This window comes from Echiichthys vipera, assembly GCF_963691815.1.
Source record: "Echiichthys vipera genome assembly, chromosome: 14".
Classification (NCBI taxonomy): Eukaryota; Metazoa; Chordata; class Actinopteri; order Perciformes; family Trachinidae; genus Echiichthys; species Echiichthys vipera.
In genome coordinates, this window is record NC_139839.1 from 12,536,924 (window position 1) to 12,555,245 (window position 18,322).

General features: G+C 42.1%; 1 protein-coding gene across 1 annotated transcript in view; it reads left to right on the top strand.

The window, feature by feature from the left end:
- The window catches only part of rtn4rl1a (reticulon 4 receptor-like 1a), a gene marked incomplete at its 3' end in the record, with an annotated part of 81,914 nt that extends 68,916 nt beyond the window's left edge, over positions 1-12,998 (top strand). The window contains exons 2-3 of the mRNA XM_083927528.1: positions 10,635-11,089; positions 12,099-12,998. Coding sequence (XP_083783654.1) covers positions 10,635-11,089; positions 12,099-12,998 — 1,355 coding nt within the window. The remainder of the gene's footprint in view (positions 1-10,634; positions 11,090-12,098) is intronic.
- Between the last annotated feature and the right edge of the window lie 5,324 nt (positions 12,999-18,322).

Below are 18,322 nucleotides of genomic sequence, written 5' to 3' on the forward strand. Positions count from 1 at the left end.
ATGACTGATGGCAGAGTTAAACCAGCAACCTTCAGATTAGCCAGATCTGATGACTGATTGAGGGAGTTTAACCGATATGCTCTTCTCGCTTCATCCATCTCTCTTAAGCTGATGGAGCATAGCTGTGACACCTCCTCCTGTTTGCGTGTCTCACATCCTTCCTCTCGCTTTCGCTGTCCTTCTCATATTTCTGACTGATGTCTCCTCTCCGCTATTTCTCTGTCATGCCACCTGAATGTATTTTCCTCCGGCGCCACTGGGTGAAAAATGCCAACAAGAAAAAAGCGACCCGAAACAGGGAAAGTATAGCCCTTTGCAACACTAATATCATGTTAATGGGGTTGTGAGAACTCTCACAATTGCTGTCAGTTGTAAGCTATTGGAAACACGTCTGACACTCTGGATTTAGATGGACGGGGTTGATCAGGCAATTTCATTCCATCGCAGTGTACTGTATGTGTTACTCTCGAGTCATTAATCATTTTGTTGCTGTGGGTCATTTTGTCAGCTGATAGATAACTCATTTTGGAACGAAACTGATCGCATCAAGGGCTGACAGTTCTATAGGGCTTAAAATCGTTCTCCGTGGGGAGCCTGTTTAATGAGAGAGCTGATGCGGATCTCTCCTGCTTGTTTTGCCCAATCAGTCTGAAAACTGGCCCGTGCCTGCCTGTGATTGGCTCAGTCAAAGCCAAGTGTGCAATAACCGCATGTTATCCGATAAAAAAAACAAAAAACAGCCCTGATCCCTCGGACATGTCAAATCGCTCACTTGACTTGTCATTCTGGATATTTGGATTTGTAACCCTTCATCCCGTTCGTCTCTTTTCCTCTTTCTTTTCTTGAATCTGTGCATGTCTGATTTACAACTGTAATCCCCAAGCATGACGGCAATTTCTCTCTCTGAGAGCCTCAAACAAATACTGTAGAAACAAGGTGCAAGAGCGCAGACAATCGTTGCCATGAAAGATTTATGCAATAATAAGTCCTGATGTACTTTTAGCAGTCTTTGTAATAGAGACAGATGGGAAACTAAACGAACAACAGGGAGGAGAGCAGAGGAGGGTGACAAAGGGTGATTCATACCTGCAGTGGAGAGGGAAGAGCAGGGAATGATGTAGTCACAAGAAGAGGAAGAGAGAGTTTCCTCATGCTGGGGGAATTGGACAAACAGCTATTAAGAGAAGAAACCGCTTGCAGTTTCCGTTCCTCTTCTCATTGGCTTGTTGGACAGGCTCATTTCTCCCTGTTCTCCACTGAGGATATCTGCCAAAGAGCATTCCAGATCCAGTCATGGCACAGGAGGGCAACCAGCAACCTCCACTACTGCTGTGTGTAGATGCACACACACATTCGCACAATCATACAACATCTCAGCAGACACAGATGCCTTCTGCCAAATCAGGGTCAGTCAGCTGTGAAATTCTAGTGAATTAGTTCCAATGGGGATGTACATCTGTGTGTGTGTGTGTGTGTGTGTGTGTGTGTGTGTGTGTGTGTGTGTGTGTGTGTGTGTGTGTGTGTGTATGTGAACATCATTTTGCATCTGCATTCATGCCTGCAAGCTGTCTTTTATTGTTTGAAGTAGTGTACTTCTGCTAGTTATCACTTTTTTTCGCTCATTTTCAACGAAATGCTTTCACCGCACCTAAACGTGTTTTCTGCTTTGAAAGGACTCTGATCACTTCAATTTACAATCAAATTTTTTTTTTCAATACTAGCAGCTCAGCTACTCCCACTTGGAATAGAAAATGAAAAGAAAATGGTGCAAATGAACACCTGATTGTGAACCAGCATATCTCTAAGAAAATCAGAAGTAAGCTGTTAAAAACAGTTCTCTGCAAATTATATTCTTAGAATTCAGTACCCCCCCCCCCCCCCTTGATTTCAGATTTTTTTTCCAGTTTGCAGCATGCATCATGTTTCTTTGTTGAGTAAGGTGTGCATGAGTCTTATCTTTCTGTGTCCTTGTGTGCCTGAATGTATTAGTGTTTGATGCCTGCGTAGGAGGTGCCACCCCCACATCGAAGTCTGAACATGACCCCCGTTTCCCATTGACACATGTCACCCTGTGTTACCATAGTGGTCTCAGTGAGGCAGGACGAGATGGAGAGCAGCAGCAGCACTACTATACTCCCGCTCACATCTTTCCTCCACTAATGGGCAGGAGTTAAATAGGGAAAGCTGTGCCCTGCATCATGATTATGCATGTGGAGAGTGTGTGTATATGCGAGGGAGGGGTGAGCAAAGTTTTTCTGAGTATAATTAGAGGTTGATTAGTGTTGAGATAAGCTTAGCCTTTCAAATGACCCAATTACTGCATGCAAAGAGGGTAGAGGTTATTGCATTTTCTCTCTCTTTCTCTCTCTCTCTCAATGTCTCTGCCTCCCTGTGTCCATCACACACACACACACACACACACACACACACACACACACACACACACACACACACACAGACACATACAAAAATAGAAACACACATACTCTACTCTGATCAGAGTAGAGTGTGTATTTTTTTTTAATGGGCCAGTATGTTGTGTGCTGAACAGATGTCACAACGCCCGGCCAGGGGCCGCAGCAGAAATTCAGACCAGGCAGCGTCAGGCGGTGGAGAACAGACCACACAGGACCAAGGCCAATTATAAGATACCTAGATACATTTTAAAATAGCTTCCACGCAGGCCATCTCGGATTTGTTATACAGGCAAGGTAAGACTTAAGGTGCTTCATGATAAAGAACATTGATTTTTCTTTCAACTTTAAGCACTTTGCTTCCCTCCTGGACAGAGGTAGAAAACACCGCTGTGCTGGGGATCCCGAAGTTATAGTCTGCAGTTCCCTATCACAATATAATACAAAACTAAAAATTACTATAACTGGTGGATTTGCATGCTTTAGTGCATTAAAAACTGTTATTTTCAAAGTAAGTTTGAGTTGCAGCCACCGATACACTATAGACATCAACTTGCTTGAGATAGGAAGTCCATCACAGTGAGCCATTTATTTGACGTTGTATATTCACAAGCAAGGACGAGTTAGAAGACCATCACTGGTGGTGTGTTCAAGGACACTACAACACCCAAAAGCATAAACGGAGTCAGCTGTTGAACATCCTTGCATTAAGGAGTTTTGCATTTACAAAGCGGAACCTAGACAACAGATGACAACCCAAAGACTGCATATAAAGATGGATGCACGTCTCCACTTATTACAGTATTGAAACCCTGCCCTTATTCACGCCCCACCCAATCATGTTTTTTATAGCATCAAATAACTAATTAAAACCAAACTAGAAGAATGAACACTCAAACAAACATCACAATGATAAGAAGAACTACAATGTATAGGATGTGTGTACTGCAGCCAGCCACCAGGGTTCGATCAAGATGTTCTGGCTTCATTTTTGGGAAGCTGTCATGTTGCCTATGTGCCAACCAAACACAGAGGTTGTTTTAAAGGATCACATTAGATTTGTTGTTACCAGCCGCAACAGCAGCCTTTCATCTGTCACCACGATAGCAGCGCAACAAAGCAAGATACAGTCACTTAATGTTACAGGTGTGTAGTTTAGATCAAAATGAAGGCCTACTTCAAAGATGGGTTTTGTCCGAGCAAAGGCTCAGGAAGTAGGGGAATAGAAAGTAAGGAAGGGGCCATTGATCCACACCCGATTTGGCGTTGTGGCTGATATGACCCAATTGCGTGATGGCCTCTAGTTTCTATTTGGCAAGCAGCTCATTCTGCTCAAGACAATCGAGGGCACTCTAATGAAATACATTTAAAAAGAGGATGCTGATAGATTTGGATGTGGAAACTCTTTGTGCGTCTAGAATATCTTTTATCCCTTCAAGCCATGTCCCAAAGTCTAAGAAGCTCTGTACACAGTCAGACAGGACCATGGATCAAGACTGGTCTGTTTCAAGATATCAATTGTTACTCCTGCTCTGCCCAGCCAGCAAGTGATTTGCCTGTAAGCTTTGTTTAAATGTTTTCCTTTGGGGTCATAGAACTGCGTCTTTAAATAAAATAAACTTTCAAGACTGCAAAATAGTAATTCCTTGGCCACAGGGGATCAGTGGTGCAGAGCCGGCAATATTGACCTGATTTGTCTCTAATATGAAGATGGATGTAATGGTTATGTACTTTATTACATGAGGGGAGGATTATAGTGCAGAGATATTTCAGCTGTGTCTTTGAGGCAGTGACGCCATTTAAATCTCTCATTAACTCTGCCAGAGATTTATCATCATTTGAATGAGCAACACTAAATGATCTTTGGGATTATGCTAAGCTAAATCAACCACCAACAAGAGAGGAGCAGCATTCGTATTGAGTGTCTGAGCTAGCCACCGTCTCTCCTGCGCCCTTTCTCGATCTTTTGCCTCCTCATTTTTTGCTAAATTCCACACTTATTTATTTCCCTTTTCACTCTGTGTTTTTTCTTGCTTTTTTATTTATTTTTTCTGTTAAAATCCTGCCACTGATGCTTAATTAGGATTGATTATCTGTATCTGTCAGTGGGTGTATGCGCCTGCGGCCTGCATGCACGTGTGTGCGCACCTGTATGCACAAGGGAATACATGAGTTTCAGTGTGACTCAATCCTCTGCATGTTGAGTGTGTTAATCAATTTGCAAGTGTTCAATCAATTGTCACGGCAGAGTTCTGTGCAGAGCAGACAGACATTTACACACCCACCTATATAATGGCCGACACATCGCAGTAGATCCCTGTCACCCCCATCATCCGTTTTTAGCTACACTCTCACTCGCTCCGCTCTCTTTCCCTCCCACAACGCCATGCTGTGCTTCTCTCCCCTTGCCTCTGCTTTCATGTTTTAAGAGCTCCTCATTCCCTTTTGAGTATCACATTGCCCATTCCTCACCTCTCTGGCTCATCTCTTCTCCCTTTCCCCCCCTTTTCTCACATTCCCCACTCTTGTTACTTTCTCCTTGTGTTTGCCAGAATGAGTGGCAGGTTTCTCCTCCAGATGCCAAGTTGTAGTCGGGAGACAGTTGTGATGATGGCCTGACAAGAAGCGTGTGTATGTGCTTACGTGGGGCATCTTTTCCCTCTGTCTCTTCTGTATGTGTGTGTGTGTGTGTGTGTGTGTGTGTGTGTGTGTGTGTGTGTGTGTGTGTGTGTGTGTGTGTGTGCATAATGACTGGTGTGGAGTGATGCAAGAGAGACAGAGAAGGTAGATGGCTCTCGTAATTGATACTTGACTTTGCTTGATGACGGTTGCAGCAAATATCTAACTATGGGGAGGCTAAGACGAGCATTTCGACAAACAACCTGGGGAAAATGAATGCCTAAAAAGAAAGAGACAAAGAACTGAGAGAGAGAGAGAGAGAGGGAGAAAGAGAGAGAGAGAGAGAGGGAGAGAGAGAGAGAGAGAGAGAGAGAGTTATGGTTAAAAAGGGATCACTTGCTGAAAATGGTATGCGTGTATACCAACCTAGAGGATGAAAGGTCATTGTTATGATTATGGAGGACCAATTGTGTTGCTAAGTTTGTATATATATTCACCGACCACTTTATTAGGTGCACCTGTCCAACTGCTCGTTAACGCAAATTTCTAATCAGCCAATCACATGGCAGCTACCACATGCATTTAGGCATGTAGACATGGTCAAGATGACCTGCTGCAGTTCAAACCGAGCATCAGAATGGGGAAGAAAGGTGATTTAAGTGACTTTGAACGTGGCACAACCATCTCTAGGGTTTACAGAGAATGATCCGAAAAAGAGAAAATAACCAGTGAGCGGCACTTCTGTGGGCACAAACGCCTTGTTGATGCCAGAGGTCAGAGGAGAATGGCCAGACTGGCTCGAGCTAATAGAAAGGCAACAGTAACTCAAATATCCACTGGTTACAACAGAGGAATGCAGGAGAGCATCTGTAAACACACAACACAACCTACTTTCTAGCAGATAGCTAACAACAGGAGAAAACCACACTGACACTTTATTCAGCACCAGGTATGCCTAATAAAGCAAGCTACATGTAGGCTAACAAGCTTCCATTCATAAAGTCAAAGCTAGCTGGGGTAGCTTTTTAACATTTCCACTGACTTCCACTAGATTTCACAGTTGCAGAGCTTACAATGCAGGTAAGGTTCTTAATCTCACGTATGATGATGATATTCATTATTTTTAGTTCCCGCTCACACAAATATTGAACCAATGAGTACCAACATAGTAAAAAAAATAAAAATAATCACAGCCCTGTGGGACACACAGTTGAACTATTTATCCAGGTTACTGAAAAATTAATTGTTATTACAGTACAACTTAAAGACAAAGGTGTGCTTTCATATGTTGTGTGTTAAGACCTCTGACCTCAACCTGACCCCACCATACTTTTGGTTTCAACTGTTTTGTTAACTATGAGCTAGGCCTTATCTCTCATCATCATCTCCACCTCAACCAGCTTTTCCAGCAGAGGGGAGGCTGTTATAATGCAACAGCTGATTATTTTGGGGGGAATTCTAAGTCTTTGTTGCTGACAGTGGAGAGACAGGAATTGAGGAAGATGCAACAAAGGGTCCACGGCTGGCCATTGTGCCTCAGGGTTCATAGTGGTAAATTGATGCCCATAATTTATAATGAGATGATCAATTATTACATGCTGTGTGGATGTAATGTTCAGGTGGATGAACATATTGAATGAACTGTATGTGTAGTGACTGAAGTTAAATGTAACTGTATTATTGTTCAGCTATTTCCTAAATATTAGATGAGCAGTACAGAGAACACATTTATTTTCTTCTATTGCTGCCTTTTTCCCATGGTAGAGTAATCAAATTTGCAAAGTATTTAACACATAAGACAATTAAGCTGCAGCCCACTGCACTTCATCCTTATACAACAGAGCGTGTGGTCGACAAAACCACTAAAAATATTTAAATCTTGAGTAGGTTCTTGGTATCAAATGAGCTTTAAAACATAACATTCATTCCCCAAAGATTCACAAATCACTTTTAAATGGAAACCCTGATTCAGTTTCCTATTAAACAGCAGTACATGGGGAAATGCGTCATGAAGAATTAGTGGTGAAACAGATTTTTATGTACCTTGACGCTCTTACCAGGAGTTGTTACAGGTCTGAGGCTTGGCTTAATGCCAGCTTGAGTCCTCTGCTAATTGCCGATTTGCAATTAGGTGTCTGTTTATGTATTGCAGACTGCGCTAGTGCCGTGGAGCTGAAGGCAGTGGAAAAATCTACTGTACAGTACTAAATCCAAGGATATGCTGATGTGGTGTTAAGATGTTTGAAAACAGTTTTTACATTTGAAAACATCCAAGTTTTTGATGCAAAAATGGAGATTTGCCCTCACCAGTGCTGAGAGCAGTATATTTTTTAAAAACCGCTTAGGCACAATTGTTTGTAGTGAAACCTTGAACTGCAAACCCCCTTTTTTCCATTTTTGCCGCCTTCTTATCAAGAGCAGACCAACACTATAAGTGAGCAGCGATAATTCCTTGTTTTATGAGGCACATGATAAATAAAATGTTTGAATGACTGAATGCTGGTGGAAGATTTTCTGCCCCCAGTGTCACAGCCATATGGCACTCAGCAGCTTTTCTATCTAATATCCCCTTCCATCTCTAAATTTTAAACACCCGGCAGCAGAGATGCACACACATCTGCGCACATTTTCCTCAGATGGGCTCAAATGTACACCCACACACACACACACACACACACACACACACACACTCACACACACACAGAACTAGGGACTATCACGTATACAATATATTGCACAATGAAAAGCAGAAAGATATAGAGGATATAATTGGAAAGAATGAAAGCGCAGAGGGAAGACTGGAGTCAGATATAAAGCTATGATGAAAATACAAAATGAAAAAAAAAAGAAAGACTGCAGGGGTAAACAGAAGGCAACGACGAAGCAAAAGCAATTGGAAATGCAAACTAACGCTAGAAGCACTATCACAAGTGTGTGTCGTGCAAACTTGTACTGAAGACAATTTGAATGTAAAAAAAAGAAATAATGGGACCAGTGGGAACACCCCATTGGTGACTTTAACATTGTAAACTTACATTAACAGCTGAGAAATCACAATTATCATTTTTGACGCAGTTGTGGTTTAAGCAAAGAAGGTCACTTAACTCTCATTTATGGAACTCTTTCATGTCACACGGAGAGCATATTGGACCAAGACATGAAAAGCTAAATGTCATGGAGATGTCAGTCTTTACAATAAAAAAAGTTATCAGCTCAGGCAAAAGGTTAAAACAAGCTTCTATTCAAACCTATTAAAAAAAAACTAAGTCAAGTGCTGTCAAGTGATTCTCACTAAGAAAGAGACACAAAGTGTATATTCTTACAGATATACACACGCTCACATGTACAAAGTAGCAAATAGTAGGTTTATACCTAATTAACAGACACAGCAGGCAGGGCAGAGCAGCGCATGAAGATATAGCTGTGGAGGAAGGGAAGTGTAAACGCTACAGAGGAAGGAGGCAGAGAAGCATGAAGCAAAGGGCAACACAGATGGAATGATAAAGCATTGGAGGAGTACAGAAGAGGAGGAAAGAACAGAGAGATAAAATCATTTTTGATTACCCGAGGGAATGAATGTACACTGTAAGTTGCAGCTTATAACATTTTTATAACTGACAACTCTAGGCAGAATGTCAGTGTGAAACACATAACAATTAAAGGAAGGGGGGAGGGGGGGGGGGGGGTTGGCAGAGCAAATGTGCAGTAAAGAACTCTTCAGCACAAGCATTAATAATTAATGTGAATTGATAATTGTTTGATGGTTTTTATTCAACAGTATCAAAACGATTATACGTCACAACCAATATGACAACCGTTCACAATAACGACCCGCTTGCTCTACAATATCCCACTTATTACACTGCTACTTGAAACAGCCTGCTTTATATAGCAAGGGCCTTTTTTTTTACATAGCAACAGTCTTCTCTAAAGAAATAACAGACCGCAGAATGCCATTATTGACCAATCAGGAGGTTACAACTAGGATGTGTAATAAAATGGAAATAGACATTTCACTCAAAACCACAAATATGCTATATGATAATATGAGGAAGCAACATCAGAAGGGATTACGCTCTGGGGACCATGAATGTCGATATGAAATAGCATGACAATCTATGAAGTAGTCGTTGAGAAATATCAGTCTGGACCGACCAACGACCAGCATTGTCATACATATGGCTGCACCGCTAAGGTGGCTCAATTTGATTACTAATCATTGCATAAACATCAACTGAAGTCTAATATAGGCTCATATTAGAAAGTTGTAAATATTAAAATTAAAATAAAAAACAATTTGTTTCATAAATTGATGATTAATAATGTGTGTTATTATTCACAATTAAATAGTTAAAATGTGCATAAAATCTACAATCAAGCTGTTGTTGCTAAACCATCCATATTTATAAACATAAACTATTAATTCATTCACACGGATGAAGAGTACTGCACAATATTGATTTGTTGTTGGTACAACAGGACAGAAGATGGACTGCCTTGACAACCGTCATGCTTTTTTTTCTTGTTATTTAATGGAAAGGTCAGCCATGTGTGTACAGACCTATACAGACCACCCATGATAATACCGCTCTATCCGTTGCTGTTCTGTAAAGAACAACATGTTCTGAAATGTGAGCAGTGTCCTGGACAAACTGACATCTGCCCGTCACATCTGTCCATGCCACCGACACAAACACACACACACACACACATGGCTGGACACATTCTGCAGTGTAACTCTCTTTGCCTTCATCTCTTTTTTCCTTTACCCCCTTTTATACCTCTCTGGCCGCCACATTGCATCAAACATAGAGAGAAAAAAATATAATAAATAAATAAATAAGGAGCGTGACGCGGGGAATCTGAAATCAAAAAAGTAATATCCACTTCACAGGATAGCTCCAGGTGATTCCTGATCCCCCCCCCCCACACACACACCTCCTCCCTGTATTCCTCCTTCTCACTTTCCCTTATTATGGGAATGTATTACAGGTGAGGTGCGTGTTCACTTGTAAGCAGGAGAAACATCGATTTTCTGTCGCCTTTAGAGGATAACCAAAGGATACGCTGTAACACTGTGTGGCGCGTGATAGGATGCTGTATTGTCAAGATTTGTCCAAGGAAGAAAAAAAAATGTGACAATAATACAACCGCACAATGTGAAAAAAAAAAAAACACAAGACCAAATACACACTGTTTTTTAACACATCTCTGTGTGGTAGTGAAGGAGCCTCTTGGTATTAACTCTATACAATGTTTTCACACAAAAAAATGCTCCCCTGACTTTGGATTTGAGTTTAAGATGAAGACAACAGTGAAGGGCAGGCAAGGTTAAGGGTAAATACTTTGGGAATGATTGAAAAATATGTAAGAATGGCCTCACGAAACAATGCATGGATGTTTGTGTGTGTTAAACAGATTTGTCTGCGTTGTAATTTGTCTGCACTGAACCATGCCTATTGTTGTCCTTGTAAACTGAGAGTGTTTCATTTAAGATGCGTCTGATAACAGGAACTCTGCTGTATGAATTCAATTAATTCTGCTCATCTTTCCCTTACGCTCATCCGTCTCTTTTTTTCATTCTTCACCCTCCTCTCTCAGGTTATGGTGGGGTGGAATTACTGTTGGTGCTGTGTGGCCTGGATCTCTCTCTGCCCTGCCCTCGTCACTGCATCTGCTACACTTCACCTAGCACCGTCTCCTGCCAGGCCCACAACTTCCATGCCGTGCCCGAGGGCATCCCTGCCCAGAGCGAGCGCGTCTTTCTGCAGAACAACAAGATCCAGCGGCTGCTTCGCGGCCACTTCTCCCCCACCACCACCATGTTGTGGCTTTACTCCAACAACATCTCCTACATACAACCTTCCACCTTCCACGGCTTTGACCGCCTGGAGGAGCTCGACCTTGGGGACAACCGCCACCTGCAGGCTGTCGCTTCAGACACCTTCCTAGGCCTAGGGAGGCTGCACGCCCTGCACCTATACCACTGTGGCCTGATCACCCTGCCTCCAGGGATTTTTGCGGGACTCAATAATCTCCAGTATCTCTACCTACAGGTACATGGATAACAGCCTCCTTTTATCTCCACTGTATATTGCATCTGCCACCACAATCGCATTATGTTGTAATCTGTCCATCAGCCTGGATCAGCACTTACTGACTATTCTGATTTATTTCATCTATTTTAATTGGACACTGCTCAAATGATAGCTGTTATCCTGAGTGCAGAGGAAATACAGCAAAGCAGCAGTCACATTAAAATGACCTACAGTATTAGCTTCTGTGATCAAGCACTGGAGAATTGAAATCCAGGATTGGGTGTATGATTTAATTATTTACATGGTGGGTTTATGAGGAGAAGAGCTTCTATTATGTATATGGAAAGGGTCCTGTCTATATTATTGATAGGAAAATCAATTGACATAGATGCTGAGTGAGTGGGGTGAAGGTTACAGCTCAAATGTTTGACAGCATCCTTACGTCATCTGTAACAGCTTGTATAACGTACAGCTAGTTGTGGAGATAATCACCCACAATCATTGGCCGCTGGCTCCCTAGCTTTGACAGAGTGCTCAGCCTCAAACGCATCGCTCAAAAGGGCAAAGAAAATCCTTTCTGACCCCTCTGTACTGCTCACCACTTTTTAGCCACTGCCCTCTGGGAGCTGTACAGATCTCGGGACTAACCAACCATCCTGCATCAAAAAAGAATACAGACTTTGAATTCCTTGCATAATGCAGCTTTTTTCCTGCACTCACTGGGCTTTGTTAATACATTATTATGTGCAATGAGACAAACCTATTGTTTGTGTTATATAATGTAAACATTTAATACTGTGATATTATTGTTTTCTTGTTTGATGCCGATGCTGTTCTGAAAGCAGTACAAGGACATAATAATACTGAAATCAATTTAAAAGTAGTAAGAATGTTTTTACAATAACAATATATCACACGTCAGCAAGTTAATGTAAAATTACTTTTACAATATCAAAGTGATGTTCGTTGCACTGCACTCTAACCTTGTCTTTTTTTTACCTTTCATCTTTCCCCTACATCCTGGCAGGACAACCAGTTAGAGTTCCTGGAGGACGATCTGTTTATCGACCTTCTGAACCTCAGTCATCTTTTCCTGCATGGCAATAAACTCTGGAGCCTTCGCCAGAACACCTTCCGTGGTCTGGGGGTCTTAGACCGCCTGCTCCTCCACCAGAACCGAATTCAGTGGGTCGACCGCCAGGCCTTCCATGACTTACGGCGCCTCACCACCCTGTACCTGTTTAATAACTCCCTGACTGAGCTATCCGGATCCAGTTTGACTCTACTGCCGGCCCTGGAGTACCTACGACTTAATGACAACCCCTGGGAGTGTGATTGCAAGGCGCTGTCACTTTGGGATTGGCTGCGGAGGTTCAGAGGCTCCACCTCCTCTCTGATGTGCATTTCACCACCGGAGTTAGCGGAGAAGGACTTGAAAACGCTGAAGAAAGAGGATCTCCCCAGTTGCCCGTCAGGCGAGAGTCATGCACACGGTGCCCCAGGTGGGGAGATGGAGCATGGAGAGTCTTTGAACCACCTGAATCGTCACAGAAACCATCACAACCACCATCAGCGGCCGTACTTGCCCCACGGGGATCAGTACAGCTTGCCTTCACCCTCACCCCTGCCACGGCCACCTAAGGGAGGCCGCAGAAACTGTACCCGTCGGGGCCGCAAGGCAAAAGGGGGACTCAATGAGGTACAGGTATTACGGGAGGGGGATGACAAAGACTATACTCCCGATGGAGGTAAATATGACGTGTCTGGAACTGCAAGGAGGAAGAACAAGTGCATCCCCAGAACTTCTGTTGGCCCACCAAGTGGGGTCCAGAGAGCCAATAATAAAGCAGAGTCACACTTTGCAGATTATATTGTCTGTTTACCATCAGCTATGATGCTGTCACTCATCACTCTCATCCTACGCTGAGACAGGCAACGGGACATTTTTATGCAGGTGATGCATCCTTATGATTCATTCTCCTGAACCACCCTGCCCTGGCTCTTTGAATGAGGCATGTGTGTGACTGTGTATAAAGAACATTAACAAATATCTACTGTCCAAGTATCCCTGCGGTATTAAGGCAGAAATCTTTTTGAGTCATATTGAAAACGTGGAAGTCAGGGAAAACACTTGAGTCCGTTGCTTGGATGATGTCACAAAGGGAAACATCAGGAAAACGTTTGTCTCCGTGGCATTCATTGCTTCACTGAATTTCTGTACTTAAAAAATTGTACAACTATATAAAATAACAAGCCAATGACTCATTCAAATAATAATGAGAAGAAAACACAAATCAGGATCAAGAACGGTTCATGGCTCAGTCTCTTTGTTTAGCCCTCTTGACACAAAGTGCTCTCTCGGCGCACCCTCCATCTGTCACTCAAGCTGAGATGAAGACGGTCATTCATAACTGTCACACTGCTCACTGAACAGCACCTTAAGATCCAGAAACAAAATACTGCAGACACAAGTGGCAGTAAAATTAATCATTGTAGAATCATAGCAGTAATAACTAGAATCACAATGTATCTTCTAATAAAGTAGATTTACTTGCACATCTCACAGGAAGTCAAACCCACTTTTATGCACAGATGCATCTTTGGCTTAAGTCTGAACTCTAAAAAAAAAAAAAAAAACACCGGAGTTGTGACACATCTATATAACTATTCAATTCTGTTAAAAAAAGGTGTCCATTGTCCTTGGAAGCCATCAACTTAAAAGCCATTCAGAACTACCCCTTCATTATAAGAGACAACCACACAGTCATTGTAAATGAGCGAGCGTGTCTGTGTGACTGTCTGTATGAGTGCCTGTCCACTAAAAGAAACCACTAAAGCCATGTGGGTAGAACGACACTAGATACTCTAAGAGTGCCTAACTGAGAGCCAGTGGCCAATGAGGACAAACTGTGGAGGCAAGAGATAGTTTCATTCACTCTTCAACCTCAATGGCTACAAAAACAGAGGCCTCAACAGGCCTGAAAGGCCAGCTCATGCAGACCAAGGAAAAGCTGAGGCCATAGCCTGGCTCACAGAAACTGTTATGTGCTTTCCTCTGTAATGCTGTGGAGGCTAATGGGAAAAAGGTTTCCTTCAAACAGAGAAGATTCAATCAGAGAGGAGTACTGATGTGACCACAACACCACAACATTTCTCCTTCAATGGTCTTATTAACACAATGGAAACAAACGCAGCTCAGAATCTGTGATGATCACCATAGGGCAAAGGAACTGACAAATCATCTACCACATTGCTGTCCTCTGATGTGTTTAGTGTGCTCCGAAACAGATGGACTTGACAATCTGTATGCCCTGGTTGGAGAGTTAAAGATTAATGCTGCAACATCTGAGAAGATCAACACTTTCTGAGGCTTCTTCTTCAGGAAATATCAAGGACAGAAACGACTATGGCACACAGTGCCCTGTATAAACTGGAGCGGTTCAAGAGTGCACGCACACACACACCCTATCAAAGCCCAGTCACCTTCACAGTCTTTCTGTCTCACTGCAACCCCTAAGCCCTGTCAGTCCAGGGCTTTCAAATCCCACAGCAGAGCACCAATGGTTTTGACTTTAGACCTGAACTATTTCAGAGTCATTCACCCAAAGTCTCACATGCTCAACTACAATAACCCTGTACAGATACACACGGGCCATCCGGGTAACTTAACTAATCAGTAATGCTATAAGTCTTAATTTCTTATGGCATTACAGACTTAGAAATTCTATTTTAAAGCAGGAGCTGCCCTTGTATGCAAAGGATGACTTAGCCAAAAAAAAAGGCTAAAATCATGACATGCTGAGAAAAAGCACAAGAAATTATAAGTATGGTCGTTGGCAACCTATAAATGTGTGGTTTGGATGGGAATTAAAGAGCAGGGACCACATTTGTACCCTGCTTGTGTGTGTTTCATGCCAAGCCCCACCTTTTTTCGTGTCTATCTATCTAAATGTTGGGGACGAACAGAAGCCTGTCACTGGTGTCATTCTCCTGACATGTAGGATTAGAGACCCCTTCTGGTGAACTTGTTTGTGCTGCTGTGAACCCAGAGGTGATGTAAATTGTGTCTGTTTATTTCTGTGAGGATGACTTTTTTGTAAAAAAAATAATAAAAGTAATAAAAAAAAATTAAAATAGGGGAAAAAAAGGGAGAAACTCTCCGTTGTGTCTCTGTTGTTCCCTAAAAAAATAAATAAACAGGGAGCTAGGGGCTGGAACTTTATTTTTTATTTCTTAAGATTATTATCATTATTTAATTTTTTTTCAGTCAGTCTTTTTTTTTGTTTTGCTGACTCATTCAAGATAAGCAGTACACCACACTGCCCCCCTTCTGTTCCTCCTTTATTCATTTCTATTCTCCTATTCATCCCTCTGTCTTCCCCTCCCTCCCTGTCTGCTTTTCCTCTCTCTCCACCTTCTCCGCTCGCTTCCCTTCCACCCTCATTGCTCCCTCCTTCGCCCCTCTATCTCCTTATTCTTTTCCTCTCCTCTCTTCCTTTGTGCAACCCAAATGTTTTGTATGTGGCTATCAAACAAAGCCAGACTGAAAAGCTGTTTATAAATAACATTAAACAGAAAGTGTCCTCAAATGGCTGAGGTGGTCTCTGTTTGTTTGTCTCCCTTTTGTAAGTGCATATGCACATCTGTATGTACGTTAGTATGTGTGTGTGTGTGTGTGTGTGTGTGTGTGTGTGTGTGTGTGTGTGTGGCTAATAGACAGACCTGCAGAATGAGCCCTGAGGCTGAATGATAAGGGAATGAAAGGAAAGAAAAATGGTAAAAAAGTAAAAAGAAAAAAAAAAAAGGTAATGAAATTAGCACACTCATTCATTTACTGCTGGGAGAGAAACCCACATTTAACCAGGATATATTTTGGCCTCCTTCATGCCCTAGTTTCACACATACACTCAGCAGCCTCATATAAAATATGCATGGGAATGACACAGCACACACACACACAAAGAGACACACACACACCTGTCGAGCTGTATTAGCTGTAAGGGTGCGAGGGAGGTGTCTTCTGTCAGGTGAAAGGGAGGTCAAATGGAGCACTATCATGTGCAATGTCTATTTTGATAATTTGTCTTTACATTGTGCACTGTTTGCACGTGGCCCTCTGTGTGTGTGTGTTTATAATTTGTGCGTGGCCACCGGTGTACTAAGTACTCCCACTGTTACGGGAGATGCAGCCTGACAGCCGGCTAGGGCAGGGGAAGAGGTGTGCCTCTGAGAGACAGTATCACTGCTCTGTTTGTAAAACAAAGCTGACAATTGGGAGAGTGGATGAGTAAAGCACAAGGATTTAAAGGCAGAGGGGTGGAGATATCTGCGAAAGAAATCCATGAAGTAGTTATCAGTACCAAAACAGACCAGCAGCCAGGGGAGAGGCAGTGGGCATGGTATGGGCGATTGCAGCATCAGCTCCGACTTGTGTTCAGTCAATCACTTGTAAAAACGAAGCCCGGGCTGGAGTTTACATGTGTTCACCCATGTAGAGAGACACTACATGTGATGGGGAGCAGCGTTTGAATCAGAGCACAGCAGGGGCTGTATTCACAAAACATAAAGTACTTCTAATGAGCACTCAAAGTTGTTAGTTAAGAGTCATTTCTTAAAACCTATTCACAAAGCTTCCGAGACCAACTTTTACTAAGGAGTGGGAGGGACTCCTAAGCTTAAACTAGATGATGGGGTTGACCTTGTTGCTACGGATGACATCATATTCATACCTTCTATGCCCACAGTGATTGGCTGAGATGGAATGAGGTCCTAAGAGTGAATTTATGATAGAAACACTTAAGGAAGTAGCCTGTTATGTGCAAATTAAGATTTATAAATAAAAAAGTATTACATGTCTCTGATTTAATATGAAACCAAGATTATACTTTCTTAAGTATATTCAGCCTGTTGTCCACCAAGTAGACCTACTGAGTCTGGTAGCTCATTAGATGATCAAGGGATATGTAGGCCTATACAAGAAGCATTTTAATAATAGGGCTATAATAACCATGGCTGATACGGACACATCCGCTCTGCCAAAACGGAAGAGAAAACCAAACTGGACCAATGACCATCTATTCCTCTCCCAACTTGTGGATGAAAGGAAAGATGTTATCAAAGGAAAGTTTGGAGTTGGGATCTCTACAAAAAACAAAAAAGAAGCATGGCAAACTATCTGCATGCATGTCAATGCTGCCTTCCCTCTCCTGCAGCTGCATTTTCCCGTTGCCAAATAGCGGAGAGTTATAACAAATTTGGTAATATTGGGTGGTTTTATTTGTTGACGATGTGATGGCAACCCTGACCAAGTCTACCACGTTCATAAGGCCATCTCCATTAAGGCGATACCTTTTTAAAAGCTCACTATCATTTAATCTCTCCAAATCTTGACTGCAGCAGCCATGTTAGGTTGTTCCTGATTTACTATTAGTGACTTAGGAGTCCTCAAGAGGACATTTTTATAGATTTAGGAGCTACTTTTAGCACTAAAAAGTTATGAGTCCTAAAATTAGGAGTTAAATACCCCTTATTTTTAAGAGTTACTCCTAAATAAGAAAGTTAGGACCTTCTCTTAGCCTTAGATGTTTTGTGAATACAGCCCCAGTGCTTCTGTCTGAATGAGTTGAAACAGAAGTCACACTGGTAAAGCTCATTAATTATGAAGGGACTTAAAATAAAAGGTTATGGGAACAATAAAGAATGGCCAGTGAGATCTAGAGAGGAATAATGATTGTATGGAAGGAGGGAAAAAACAAACAAATAAACATAAAGAGGAAGGGGGGAGTTAAAAAAAGTATTAAAAAGGAATGCAACATTAAAGATATAACAATAAAGAGAATGATGAAACAAGGGAGGATGTCATTATGGAAGGAGAGGGACAAAGGAATACAGCGGTAAAAAGAAGGTGGCAGAACATTAGTAAAATAGAAGAACAAAGAAGAAGGATAATATAATAAGTTAGGAGGGTAAAGAAAGAGCAAAAGAGTGAGGGAAGGAAGGGTGAATGGAACAAAGACAGGGGGAAAGGAATAAAGGTCATAGGAAAAGAAAAGAAAAGATATAAAACAAGCTGTTAAGTATGATCAAATGAAATGTGAGTAGTTAAGGAAGGTAGGATTTTAGGGAGACAATAAGGTAGTGAGGAAAGAGAGAAATCATCCATAGAGACACATGTATACAGGCTTCATGATCAAACAGAAGAACAGCTCATCCACGAGTTCAGTCCCTAAGCTGAGGATCTGAAATAGCCGC